Here is a 14,211-nt window from a genome sequence, read left to right on the forward strand (position 1 = left end):
ATGCATCTCTTTTGGCAATTCTGCAGGATGCATGCACAGAAACTTTGGCAAACGTTCTGTGCATGTACCCACTCATACTTACAGAGGATGTCTGAAAAAGTGGAAGAATATTGTGGTGCAGTACTCAGCAAGAGGTGCCGGCAGGTTGGCAAAAAGGAGCACCAGCCAGGGTAGTACAACTGCCAACATTTCAAAATGAAAAAAAAATGGGCCATTTAAAGCCATGGTCTACATTATTACACCCAGACACATCACCTACTCTGCATAAAACCACAATCAAATATTACGCCACACAGCAAAATCATATTAGGTCTCCCATAAGCTTTGGAAGTAAGTGTTAACCCAAGGTTTATGGTACTGTTACCAGATTATGTGGGGACACTATAAAATCCAGCAAGCAGAGCTGCATTGCTTGCATTTAAATGTTGTTAGTTTGCAATAAGTGCAGTCCAGCAACCTATTTATATGATATATCTCTGAGTTTTCAAGCGACCCAGTTATTGTACACACAAACAGATAGACAACGTTTATAAAGACTCTTGTCTAAGTTAGCTCACAACATCCTGCTATGTCACGCCATATATAATAAACAGACCATTAAAATAAATGTTGTAATATGCAGTTTCATACTACTCCATGTTTATAAAATGTATCTATCCATAGGTTTTTTGTGCGTTTCATTAATGCTTTTTAAGATTTCCTAAATAAAGCGATGGTTTTAACACCGCTGGTGCCACATGATTTAGGATCTTCTTGCTGGAATGTACACGATTCGGAAGCGGATACATATAGCAGCACAGCGGCGTCTCCTTCAAGGGTCAGTGAGTCCTTCCTGCTCTTTTGCTCGTTAATAGGTTTTTGGTTGAAAAACCAAAACTAGATTAGATTGAAACCTCTTCCAACTGTTGTGAATGGGAACTGAATAGAAATAAATACATGGACATTATTACATAAGAACTGCTGGGATTATGCATGTGATTATGGAAAGGGCAGAATCCCAGTGAGGGAGAATGGGGGGGGGGGAGATCACTCACCTTTTTCTTAAGTTCAGTACATATCTCCTGTTGCTTTATCCTGTCATTTACCAGAAAGATTTCAGTTTCATATGCAGAGCAGGCTTCAGTGATGGTCATTATGGCTTTCAGTATAAAATCTTTCCTGTATCGAGTCCAACTTTCAAGCAAAGCCACTCTTTGGTCTTTAGTGAAACGATGAGCATAATAGAGATTTTCATGGCTGATCTAGGAAGAATGCATGGAATAATTACTACAGCTAAAAATATCCATGTAGCAGGCAAAATCAATGACATGGCAAAACTGACACAAAAAAGTAGTTATCTATGCATTTAAACCTGGATTCTACGGTTTCCATCTTTCTAGGCATCAAAACATGTATATCTGCAAGAGCCGTAAACACCATGAGCACCATTTGAGACGTTCGTGTGTACCTACACTGGTGAGACTGTTCAAAAAGCCTAATTTCTTTAAATAAATATCACTTAGGTCAAAAAACATAAAAGAGCATAAATATACTCACCAATTCCTGTCTTGGTTTGTGAGGTAAATGCTTTGACAGCATATCAAAATATATAGATCTTCTGTTAGGAAGGTCCTGTGGATGCTGGTTAATAATGACGTGGAAAATCCAGTGTTCTTCCTCACTCCAACTACAGTTGCTGAATTGTTATAGATTGTGTATTATTAAAATGTGTCAATGTTTTTGCATGTTATATTCTTTTATATATATCTGCCCAGAGCCAATACACTCAATAATAAAATGGAATTTAACTTGAACATTAAGGCCCCAGCTACAAGGTCAGAGGAAGAGTAACCTATGGAAATCAACAGTTGGCTTTAGTGAAAAGAAAGATAGAGAAATTCTATAGGAACAGAAAGAACTGAAGATCTCCTTTGGTGAGGAACGCAACCAACCCGAACATGTTTGTAATGGCTGAACAACATGTGTGCGCTGCATGAAGGTGAGAGCAACATACAGATTAGCACAGATGTATCTGCCCGGACAAAGTAAGCAGTATGTAGGGAATGTGCATAGGCAAACCCTGTCTAAATAGAGGAGTGCAAGGTACATACAGAATGAGTAACCACAGATCTGCCCTGACCATATTGATTGCAAGGTGAGTGGTACATACAGAATGAGTATCCACAGATGTGAATCAAACAGACACAGGGCAAGGCATAACCACCAGGGGAGAAGGGGTGCAACTGCCCCTAACCCACCTTCCCTGGTAAGGCCTGAAAGTAAGATCATGTGCACAGTGCATGTCCCATCAGGGGGGCAGACAGGTGGGTGAGTGCAGGTTTTGCACTGGGGCAAGATGGGTGATGCAAACTAAATGAGTAAACACAGACATATCCTGCTCATGCAGGGTAACCACAGCTATGCATTGTCCAGACAGAGGACAAAGTGAATGGCACATACAGAATGAGTAACCACAGATACCCAGGGCAAGGCGAGGGGCACATTTAATATAATGAAAACTGCTGTTAAGGTTATCTACAGAGAATAGACTGAAGCTGCACAGGAAAAGCACACTGCAATTATGTACCCAACAATAAGAGGATAACCAAAACAGCATCTGCTTACAGCTAAATGTCTCCCTGCTGCTACAAAGCAATCCCCATTCAGCATAATCTCAGCCTCCTACTCATCTCCTTTAGATACAAACATTTCTGCCTTATAATTGCAACATAATGGCTGCAACAAAAGAGTGGCACACGAGCATGTCAGTGATTGGATGTGCTTCATCTCTTTCTTCCAGTTCCACCTTTAGCTTGTGAGCAAGCAGGGTTTTTAATCCCCATAGCTCTCACGGAGAAGAACAGCAAGAGAAATGCCTACCCCTGGTAACAGGAGCTTCCTATGAGTTAAGACACAAATGCAGCCTGGTGGATGTTGTCAGTGGCAGATTTTAATGCAAGATCTGCGTGGCCCAACAATCATGACTGGTATGCCTAAAATACCTAACTTTTAGAAATAAACCTGAACAACAAAGAATATGACCTTTCACATGACAGCAATTTTGATTTAAATGAAAGGTAGAATACAATAGACACCTCCCCACACACAGCTCTACAGTAGCAACGCAAAGGATATGGATTGCTCACTTGCTCTTGCATATTGTAGCTCCCACATTCTGAAGCTCACAGCACTCATATTAAAGGAATTGTTCTGTATAAAGATAAAAACTGTCTTAATAGATAGGCTATGCAAAATAAAAAATGTTTCTAATATAGTAAGTTAGGCAAAAATTTAATATATAAAGGCTGGAGTGACTGTGTGTGTAACATAATAGCCAGAACACTACTTCCTGCTTTTCAGCTCTCTTGGTTTACACTGACTGGTTACCCTGCTTACCAGGCAATAACCAATCAGAGACATGAGGGGGGGGCACATGGGTCATATCTGTTGCTTTTGAATCTGAGCTGAGGATCAATTGCAAACTCACTGAACAGAAATGTACCATGTGGCCCCCCTTCAAGTCGCTGACTACTGTAGCTCAGAGCTATAGAGCTGAAAAGCAGGAAGTAGTGTTCTGGCTATTATGTTTCACATCCAGTTACTCCAGCCTTTATACATTACATTTTTGGCTAACTAACTGTATAAGAAACTTTATTTATTTTGCACAGCCTATCTATTTACCCAGTTTTTATTTTCACACTGAACTGTTCCTTTAAAGGGTGGTTCACCTTTAAGTTAACTTTTAGTATGTTATAGAATCACCTGTTCTAAGTAACTTTTCAAAGGGTCTTAATTTTTTTTATTTATAGTTTTTTTAATTATTTGCCTTCTTCTTCTGACTTTTTTCAGCTTTCAAATGGGGGTCACTGACCCCATCTAAAAAACAAATCCTCATTAAGGCTACAAATATATTGTTAAAGCTACTTTTTATTACTCATTAGTGATGTGCGGGTCAGGATTTCCCCGACATGCACCCAACCCTAACCCGCCCTCATCGGACTTCCGGGTTCCTTTTATAGACCCGCCCCACCGATGACGTCGCAAAAGGGGTGGTGCGAGCAGGCGCATCATCTATAAAAGAAGAACCCAAAAGTCGGCATTTGGTGAAGTAGAGTGCGAGGTCGGCCCGAACCCACGGGTCCCGCTCCCGCCCACACATCACTATTACTCATCTTTCTATTCATGCCCTATCCTATTCATATACCAGTCACTTATTCAAATCACTGCATGGTTGCTAGGGTAATCATTCCCTATAAAGCAGCAATAAGCAGTATGTGGTATCTGCACCCTTTTGCCAGGCTTAAAAGGGCCCTCTACCCAATTGTGTGCGTATAGTGAAAAAATTATAATTCCAAGTATATATACATTAAAGGAAACCTTAACCCCCAAAATTAATATTTAAGCAGCATGTAGTTTGTATCATAATAAGCGACATATTAAAGAATCTTACCAAACTGGAATATATATTTAAGTAAATATTGCCATTTTACATCTCTTGCCTTGAACCACGATTTCATTATGGTCATTATGGTGTGCTGCCTCAGAGATCATCTGACCAGAAATACTACAACACTAACTGTAACAGGAAGAGGTGTGAAAGCAAAAGACAGTTTAATTGGCTCATGTGACCTAACATGTATGGTTTGTTTGCGTGCACCGTGAATCCTACGATATCAGGGGGCTCGTAGGATTTAATATTACCCAATGGCACATCCTACTAAAAAAGTATATTATTATTAAAATGATTTATTTACATGAAGCAGGATTTTACACATGAGCTGTTTTATGCAATATCTTTTTATAAAGACCTACATTGTTCAGGGGGTATAGTTTTCCTTTAATTAAAAAAGATTTAAACTGCACAGCTGGTTCTGAATCCTGCCACAATGTTCATGCAGAGATGACATTAACAAGCACTACTAAATAGCAATAACATTTACCACTGTACATTGTAAAATTGCATATTAATTAATTAAATGTTCTTTCGTTATGCAAAAAATTCAGATTTTGTGTGTTGGACCCTTTCATTAGGGAGGCACTAAATCAAGTTCTCCCTAATGAAAGGAATTTGCACTAAATCAAGTCCTCCATAATGAAAGGAGTTTGGAATTTGTCCCATCCCAGCCCTTCTTTTTAGCAGGAGTTCAGCCAAACAGAATTCAAACTCAAATTAGAATTCAGATTTGGTTCAGGATTTGTCTGAATCTTTTCTGGAGGATTTGGTATTTGGGCAAATCCATAAATTGTGGATTCAAAGCATCCCTAGACTTAGCATTCAATGAATAGTTAAGACTTGGTACCTGGTGGTCTATGTGGGGATGCTCGCATATTCTTTGAAGTGGAGCTCCTGCGTGCCTTCTTCAGGTTTTGGCAAAAGCCACAGGATACATAGCACATATCAGGTAAGCTCTGTCCAATACAATGGTGTTTTATCTGCTATGTAACCTGTGCCTTTTTTCCAGCTTGAATGGCTGCCCCCATATCAACACAGCAGCTTGTTTATATAAAATATATACAGGACCGGATTTGCCCTGAGGGCTCCCGGAGGCCATCGTCCTCCGTCGTCCCCTCCCTCTCAGAGGATTGCGTGCATGCACATGGTGTCAAGCTTGAAGATGGCAGACGCGCATGCACATCCTGTTAGCTTGAAGATTGCGCATGTGGCTCCTGTCACCTTGATTCCGGAGCACTAGCCGTTCGGCAAGAAAATCGCTTGTGCGGCATGCCGCCCCTTATTTGATGCTGCCCTAGGCCCGGGCCTATGCGGCCTCGCCACAAATCTGGGCCTGACTATATATACTATTTGCCCTCACTGAGATTTTTCCTTGTACATTTTCTTGGTGCAGGTTTCTTTCCTTAGTCACATGACTGGTGAGAATGCACATGTGAATTAGGTCTTGATAAAGGTCTTAAATGGAGACCGAAACGTTGGCCTATTTTAAGACAATAAAAGTTAGAGTTTTTAACTTTTAAAACCAAATCCCAGTGTGCACCAATTCTTTGGACAAATGAATAATACAGCACTTTATTTGTAGCACCTGGGTAATTACAAGAGAACGGAGTGCGTGGATCCAAGTATATATACTTTATATTAATTATAGTAGTCTCACTAAAGCAAACACATCAGTTTCACCAGTGCAAGGCAACAGTAAATTATAGTTTAAATACTTTGAAACACTTTCCTTTCTTGGTGTTACTGTTCCTTTAATAATCAATTTTACTGGTCGATTTCTATATTACAGGTATGGGACCTGTTATCCGGAATGCTCGGGACCTTGGGTTTTCCTGATAACGGGTCATCCATCATTTGGATCTTTATACCTTGAATCTACTAGGAAATCATGTAAACATTAAATAAACTCAATAAGATGGGATTGCTTCCAATAAGGATTAATCATATCTCAGTTTGGATCAGGTACAAAGTACTGTTTTATTCTTACAGAGAAAAAGGAAAAATGTGAATTATTTTGATAAAATTGAGTCTATGGGAGACAGCCTTTCCTTAATATGAAGCTTTCTGGAAAACGGGTCCCATACCTGTACTAAATAAAGAAACCTATCTTTGGAAAAAATATATACCGTACTTCACAAAGAAAGAGGTTGTGTTATTTGACTTAATTTTAAATAATACACACTACTACATCCATTTTAGTGCGTTATTTGCAAAGTTTTGACTTCCTAGTGGTTTACTGGTGCAAGGGAAGGGAACTAAAGTACAATTGTGCTGTAGTGATGCTCACACTCTTACTATATGTATAACCTCTGCTCTGGAGGCCTCACTATATGTAAAGAGATCATGAATCTGCTTGTTTCTCACTGAAACTGAAAGCAATTCCCTGTAATTCCTGGCATCAGAATGCAAAGTACACTATTGCCTAAACTGTTAAGTTAAAAGTGACTAATTTGCACTCCTAGTTTGATTTCCAACATAGCTGACAAATCTTCTCTTTTCAGCTGCACCCGAACGATTAAAAAATTAGATAAACCTTTTTCTCCCTTTTCTGTCGCAGCTGGTAATTGAATTTTGGATGTAAAATTATTATATTTGTAATGCCCTGGAATTAACTGCAATGCTCTAATTCGTTATAAGTGAAATACAAACCAGGTTCTGCATGGGGGATGCTAGTAGATTTCCTAATCCTTTTGTAATTACCGTAGCTCGGAAATTTACATCAGTAGAGGAAGAGCGAAAAATAGCAGTTACAATGGGTGAAAAAAGAATCAAACATCCAGTCATTTGTGTGAAAACTTATATCCTCCAATTCTTCATAAAACAGATACTAAGCATTTATTTAATGAAGCTTTTGTTAAAACTGATTAGATAAAACTATTAGCAGAACTGCAAAAACACAGCCAAGGACAAATGTGAGGTAACACTGCATGTTCATATGTTGCATTAATATAATGATTACATTTATCCTTGTTATATTAGTGTCATTGGTGCTGGAAACAGAGAAACCTATTGGGATAAAAACAAAGGTGACTGTTTTGGGGCCCCATTAGCCAGAGGAGAAGCAAGTGTTTTGAGTAAATGAAATAAAGACATTTTTGAGTGTTACTGGCTCTTTAAGTTTAACGGAAAGGAGGGGCAGCAAAATGTTTGGCTGCTAAGGACATAGGTTTATCTGTTCTAAGGTAATTGAAGACAGCATACTATTCTGTAATGAGGGCAGAATTGACCTGTCACAGCCAACTTCAGTCACAGCCTTCTTTAGTCACATTTGACACCAGAGTCAGTACCCAAAGGAGAGAATGGTTTTTAAGAAAAGCCAATTAGGCATCAGATTCCGATCTCCCCCTCCTTACCCACTTTCTTGATGCTAACTCAGATATGTACCTCCACCAAGCATATACTGCTTAGCCAATCAGTGTCTGGGTACCTAAAGTAAATGCCACATTACATGGGCTTCCCACTAGGATTAATGTAAAAAACAGACTGCATTGGAGAAATCTAGAAAATGAGCTTGGGGAATAAAATCAAAAAGCATGCAAAGCTGCCATAAGAATGCCAATTGGTACTTATGTACCATTTAAGCCCCTCCTGTGTATTCTGAACATTAATATATATTGGCTTTTGTGGCCGCCAGAATAGAATGGACGCTTTATCCTCTGTCCCTTCCAATGGCTGTCCATGCATAAGTTCAGCACCCAATGAAATACTAGTATAACAAAGACATACAGTGCTAGGACAGTGAGAGCTAAAAATCACATTTTAGAAAGTAGCAAACTCCCTTACCTGTCCATTTCTTTTGTTTGCTGGCTACTCTCCTGTAGTTTAGCAAGATATCCCTCAGTAAACTGCTCATATTCCCTAATCAGTGAGTATTTTAGATCAGCATAGGGACATTCGGCCTCCTGTAGAACTTGGGGGATTTCAGTCAAAGCCCATGGCACAACTTCCAAAGGAGATAAAACCTGACAAAAAGCATTTTAAAATTACATATAGCAGTTCTGTACTCTCTTTATATTATAGAACAACTCAATCTCTCATCAATACATTATACGTACAAAATGTACTTGTGCTACTGGGCTGACGTACAATCATGCAGATGCAGCAGTCATATATCATATTCCATTGCATCTTGCAATTTCTCTGTTCCTATTAAACTGGTAGTTCAAAAATATTCAGAGCTAGACAACTGCCATTTCTCAGCAGAGAATGCACATGTGCAGTTTAGGGCATATCTGTAGGAAAAGAGTAGTCAGCACATTGATTGTCAATACTCTTTGGAGATGGTGCACATTCTACAATGGCCACTTCCCACTGGCAAACTGTGTAGTGAAAGATTGAACAGCACCACCAAGCAGTTAAAAAGCCTTTCTTGGGCATCAACGCCAAGGGCATATCTGACACAAATGTCTTGTGAATTGGACAAAAGATGGAGTACATCAGAGCTGTTCTGGGAGGATGCAATAACTTTAAGGACATTGTGGCTATCTGATGGCTAGTTTAGCAACTTAAAAAGGATGATTGATAAGGTGCACATCAGTTGTGTGTGAAGGTGAAACAGACAAAGGAAGCCCTCAAAGTAGCATCTCCCAAAGACAGGTAATAATTCCAGGGTTCCTCTGCATCTGTGCACCCTGTTTTTTTGCATAAATGAGCCCTGCAGTGTTAGATGTGTGATTATCATTCTTTTTTCTTGACTTACCTGAGCTTCACAAGCCTTAAGTTCCTTTTCTAAAGCTTGTTGTTCTTCAGAGAGTTGTTCAATTAAAGCTTGTTGCTGCTCTTTAACAAATTCAACCTGAAAAAAAAGAATGAATGAAACAATGTAAGACCAAAGTACTCACCTCATCTCAGTACTCACCTAATCTTAATCTAAATGTATATGTTCATGTGACCAGTGTTGTAACTAGTGGAGCTACAGACCCTTCCAAACACATAAGGCTCACACATCCTACAATTCACCTGTACCCTACCTGAATTGACATTGTGTAATGGTGTAGGTGCGTTGGGCAAATGGGTAAGGGTGGCTGGAATCCATAGTGTATACTGTGGCTTCAAATTACTACAATACTAAATTTTACACACTATAATTTACCAGTTAGATTGGGATTTTTGTAAATTAGATTTCCACCGCCATTTATTTTTCTCCAGTATGCCAAGTTTCTGCCATCATCATAAACCCTTAGCACATCTAAAATATTTCAAGGACCTATTCATAAGTGATATAACACCAAAATAGTATAGCTTTTGGGGTTATTACTCTTCATCATAATTTCTAAACATGATTTAGGGTTGCCCTTTAGCCAAACTCGTTTAGCCTTTTTTGCATGGTTTGTAAAACATGGCATAGACATTTCTTTATTGCTCATCCTATAAAATGCAGTAATGGGTTTACCATTATATATTTCTTTAGCTGCCTAAAGAGCTGGCATCTGCAGTATAACCATTAAACTGTATAAAAACCCATGCTTCTGTAATAATGTTAATACATTACAAGAAACCTCATGTCTGCACTATATACGTAACGTAATAATATTTATGATTTTGCCCTGATATAAAATGGAGACGTAATCATGCATTTGTTTTAAGATAACAGAGCATGAAAACGTGGAAACTTGTCAGAATCAACAAAACCGAGGGTTTATCTAAAATAAAGTTACCATATGGTTGCCACCACACACAAAAATAAAATAAGAAATGTGTGACATGTATCCATCATTTTATAATTTAACTAAATACTGGCTACTCCTCATAAGAATCAGTTGAAACCAAAGCCCTCATTTAAATATATAAATTTGCATCATCTTTGAATAAAATTTCTTGCTTTCAGTTTTCCATTAAAAATTCAGGGTTCAGAATTTGCTCTGCTGAATATTTAGAATTCAGCCAACTCTGAAGGAGAGATTTAGATTTATTTTAACAATGATGGAGTTGATCCAACAGGCATGATAAGTTAATAAACTAACAATTCATGACGTATTGCTCTATTTCTGTATGAAATGATCAAAATATTCAATAACAGCTATGTAAACACAAATTAAATACAAACCTCTTCAATGATTCTCTCTGGATCGAAGTCATGTTGCATTTGGGACTGATGGGACATGTGGTAGTTCAGCTCAGAAATCCGCTGCTTTAAGTCGTTCCGTAGCTGCCAGATAGGATGCACCGTGCGTGATTTAAATTGCTCCCTCTCCTCCGATAACTGCTGCTCTGATTCCAAACAGAAAGTCTGATCACTTATTGCTCTTCCAGATAACTGGAAGTAGCAGAATGATATAATGATGAAGTATAGTACAGGTATGAGACCTGCTATCCAGAATCCTCTGGACCTGTACTTTTCCAGAATGAATCTTTTAATAATTTGGATCTTCATACCTTAAGTCTACTAGAAAATCATGTAAGCATTAAGTAAACCCAAAAGGCTGGTTTTGCTCCCAATAAGAATTAATTATATCCCATTTTTACAAATTTGGATTATTTGGATAAAATAGAATCTATGGGGTAGATTTATCAAAGAGTGAAGTTAGAGATCTCCACGGTTCTCTAAAGTGAAATACCGCCTCTCTCCATAAATTTCTATGTGATTTTTAAAGGCGTATTTATCAAATGGTGAACTTTCACCCTTTGATAAATACGTCTTTATAAATTTCATAGAAATGAATGGAGAGAGGTGGTATTTCACTTTGCGGACTGTGGAGATCTGTAACTTCACTCTTTGATAAATCTACCCCTTGGGGAGATGGCCTTTCCATAATTGTGAACTTTCTGGATAATGGGTTTCCAGATAACAGATCCCATACCTCTACCACAATATCTGGAGGCTAGAGGTTGAAGAGACCAGTTTGCCTTTTTTACCCTTTGTACTGCTGTAGTACCACACACAAAAAAAGTAGATTGATCAGTTTCAGAGGACTTCCTTCACTTTCCCCCTCATCGCAGGAACCCAGGTGACGCCATCTTACCACACTCGGGCAGGTTGAAGGACTGAAATTGGGTGGGTCAAGGATAGACTGCTGTTGGGTGGGTTAAGGATGGCTGTAATTGTGATCTCTGTACTAGTTACGAAAACAGAAATTGTGCTCTTAAAGTTACTTAGTGCAGCAATGGTTGCCCCTGACAAAGTGGCACCTGAGAATCTTGGATTTTTGCTTAAACACCCCTGTTCACTCTAAATAAAATTTTTGCTATTATAGACTCGATTAAGAATGGTCTGTGGTCATTTAGATAAAATACACTCCTTTACTCATCAATGCCTAGTAATATAGTAATAATAATATTATATATATATATATATATCTATATATATATATATCTATATATATATATATATATATATATATATATATATATATATATATATCTATCTATCTATATCTATATATATATATCTATATATATATATCTATATATATCTCTATCTATCTATCTATCTATATATATATATATATATATATATATATATATATATATATATACAGTATATTTCTTTGTGACATATTTGATATATATTCGTATGCAGTAGCGAGAATTTTCAGTTTCTAATAACTTGGAGTTAGCTTAGATTGATATAATGAGATCTGTTTACAATTGTTGCTATTTGGATATATAGTTTCCTTACCACAGTGTTTTTAACTTTTTAGATAGTCAAACTTGATATATAGGCCTTGGTAGGGCCAAATAACACACAAGCTCTTAGTAGTCACCTAGTGGGTGTGAGTAGATTTTTCCTTTAATACACATGTGAATAGGTGTTACTTTTTAATTCACTTCAAGTAGTGTTTTACATATTGACATGTTGACATGCTGATTGGACACAATGGTTATTTAATGATTTATCTCACTTGCTGTCTTCATCCTGACGACTGTTCCATGTGAGCCGAAACGCGTTGATGCACCATGCACGAATAAATATATTTTGATATACAGCTGATGGTCATGGCCGATATATATATATCTTACTACATAAAATTTTGATCTGGCACCACTGGAATCGCCTAGATTTGAGTGCGGGTACTATGGGACTGTAAATATATATATATTATTAGGCATGCCACTATGCTTAATGCAAATATAACACAGATAAAGAATGTTCTGTTTCAGGCACTGGTGGAAAAATCTTATGAAGTAGGAAAGCCTATCCCAAGGGCATTTTTACCATTAAGGTTATAACCTTGCCTCACACAGCACTTTTAACTGGAAATCACCTGCAAGAAAGGGGTGCATCAGGCAGCAACAGACAAGACACCTGGTAAAGGATGGTACCCAGTCAATGCCAGTTACAGCACTCAGAACTTTATATTTTTCTATACCGCTCGCCCCCTTTAAGCGTATTTGCATGTAAGATTTATACACCTATATTCCTCTGAACTTCCACATTTTCTATGTGCCTCTTATTTTTTACACTCCCTGTAAAAATTTTGTCTCCTCAATCTCAGGCTCTTTATCTGACATTTCATCCTCCCACAGTCCATTGGTTTCTCTATAGTAGTAACTTCTGTAACATCTACAGACTAAATAGTGTTCTGTACCTGGATTTAGCTGCATTCAGGCTCTGTCCCAGTAAACTCTCACCTGTCTTTGTTTATTCCACAGAGAATGTTCTTTAATTACAAGCATTTCCCAACGTTTTATGATAATTTGGGCAGGGGCAAAAACAAAGTAATTGTAACCCTTTATTTACCAGGGTTTCTAAGATCTCTAAAAGTACCAGAGTATCAGTGAAGTAGACCCTTGTTTATTCAATGCAAATCATCCTGACAACTCACTCGATCAAACGAAAACATGCAGCATTTAAAGGGTTAATTTTTTTTTTGTTTTGTTTTTTTGTTTATTATTACCGTACTAATGCTGTTGTTCTCCTTGCTATTATTAATACCACGTTTTTTTCAGTTATTCAATCCTTACGGTGCTAGGAATGTCAAAGGCCATATGTTTCCATGTAGATACAGAACTTCTAAATTCTACAGAGCTGGCACTCAGGTCCCTGAGTGAAATTGCCCCCTTCTGTCCCTACTACAAAAATAACAAAAATGATAGTGATTTTTATTTTGTATTATAAAGGGGTTTACTCATTCAGCAGCCTTCGGTATTCCAGAGGAGGAGGAGGTCACTGACCTTCCCTCAGTGATTGACAGATGTTTTTCCAGAAAGAGGCACAGGGTTGTGACAGCACCTCTGCACACATCAGGGTGGCATAGGGGATACATTTGTACTGGGCCCGGGCCTAAAGGGGGGCCCAGCTGTGCTGCACTTTTCCAATTAGCCGGGCCCCCCTTGACAGCTCCGAAGAACTGAAGACCCGAAGAGCTGAAGATCTGAAGTCCAAGTTCCAAGACCTGAAGCCGCAAAGAGATCCGAAGTGCCAAAGACCTGAAGCTGTGAACAGAGTCGAAGCCGCGAAAACACCCAAAGCCACGAAAGGAGCCAAAGCTGAAGCCGCAAAAAGACCCAAAGCCAAGAAGGCTTCAGTTCCACTGAACACCAATGTGTTTGTTTTTTTTTCTTATTAAAACCCTGGCCACCAATGTTTCTTTTTAACTTGTAAGGTGAGACCATGGCCACCAATGTTTTTTTTAAAACTTTTATGGGGGGCCCTGGCACCAATGTTTTTTTTAACTTATAATGGGGTACTGACCACCTATGGCTTTTGTGAGTGGGTTTACTGTTTTTAGCTCTGTCTATGTGGCCTTTTTAATGTGGAGTGGGTTGGCGGAATCTGGTGTGGGGCTCGGGGTAGGTGGTGACCAGGGGGCCCAGAACATGTTGTTTTTTGTCTGCAC

The 14,211-nt window shown here is 38.4% G+C and overlaps 1 protein-coding gene across 4 annotated transcripts in view; it reads right to left on the reverse strand.

Annotated features, from left to right (window-relative positions):
* Positions 1–14,211, reverse strand: part of ccdc148.L (coiled-coil domain containing 148 L homeolog) — an 88,195-nt gene that overhangs the window by 16,904 nt on the left and 57,080 nt on the right. For 3 of the 4 annotated variants that reach the window (XM_018235799.2, XM_018235798.2, XM_018235800.2), the window contains 5 exons: positions 10,479–10,642; positions 9,132–9,227; positions 8,216–8,394; positions 1,537–1,675; positions 1,035–1,241 (listed from right to left, as the gene is read on the reverse strand). In XM_018235799.2, coding sequence (XP_018091288.1) covers positions 1,035–1,241; positions 1,537–1,675; positions 8,216–8,394; positions 9,132–9,227; positions 10,479–10,642 — 785 coding nt within the window. The remainder of the gene's footprint in view (positions 1–1,034; positions 1,242–1,536; positions 1,676–8,215; positions 8,395–9,131; positions 9,228–10,478; positions 10,643–14,211) is intronic. The other variant, XM_041577512.1, reaches the window with a different exon arrangement.

Source organism: Xenopus laevis, chromosome 9_10L (assembly GCF_017654675.1).
Source record: "Xenopus laevis strain J_2021 chromosome 9_10L, Xenopus_laevis_v10.1, whole genome shotgun sequence".
Lineage (NCBI taxonomy): Eukaryota > Metazoa > Chordata > Amphibia > Anura > Pipidae > Xenopus > Xenopus laevis.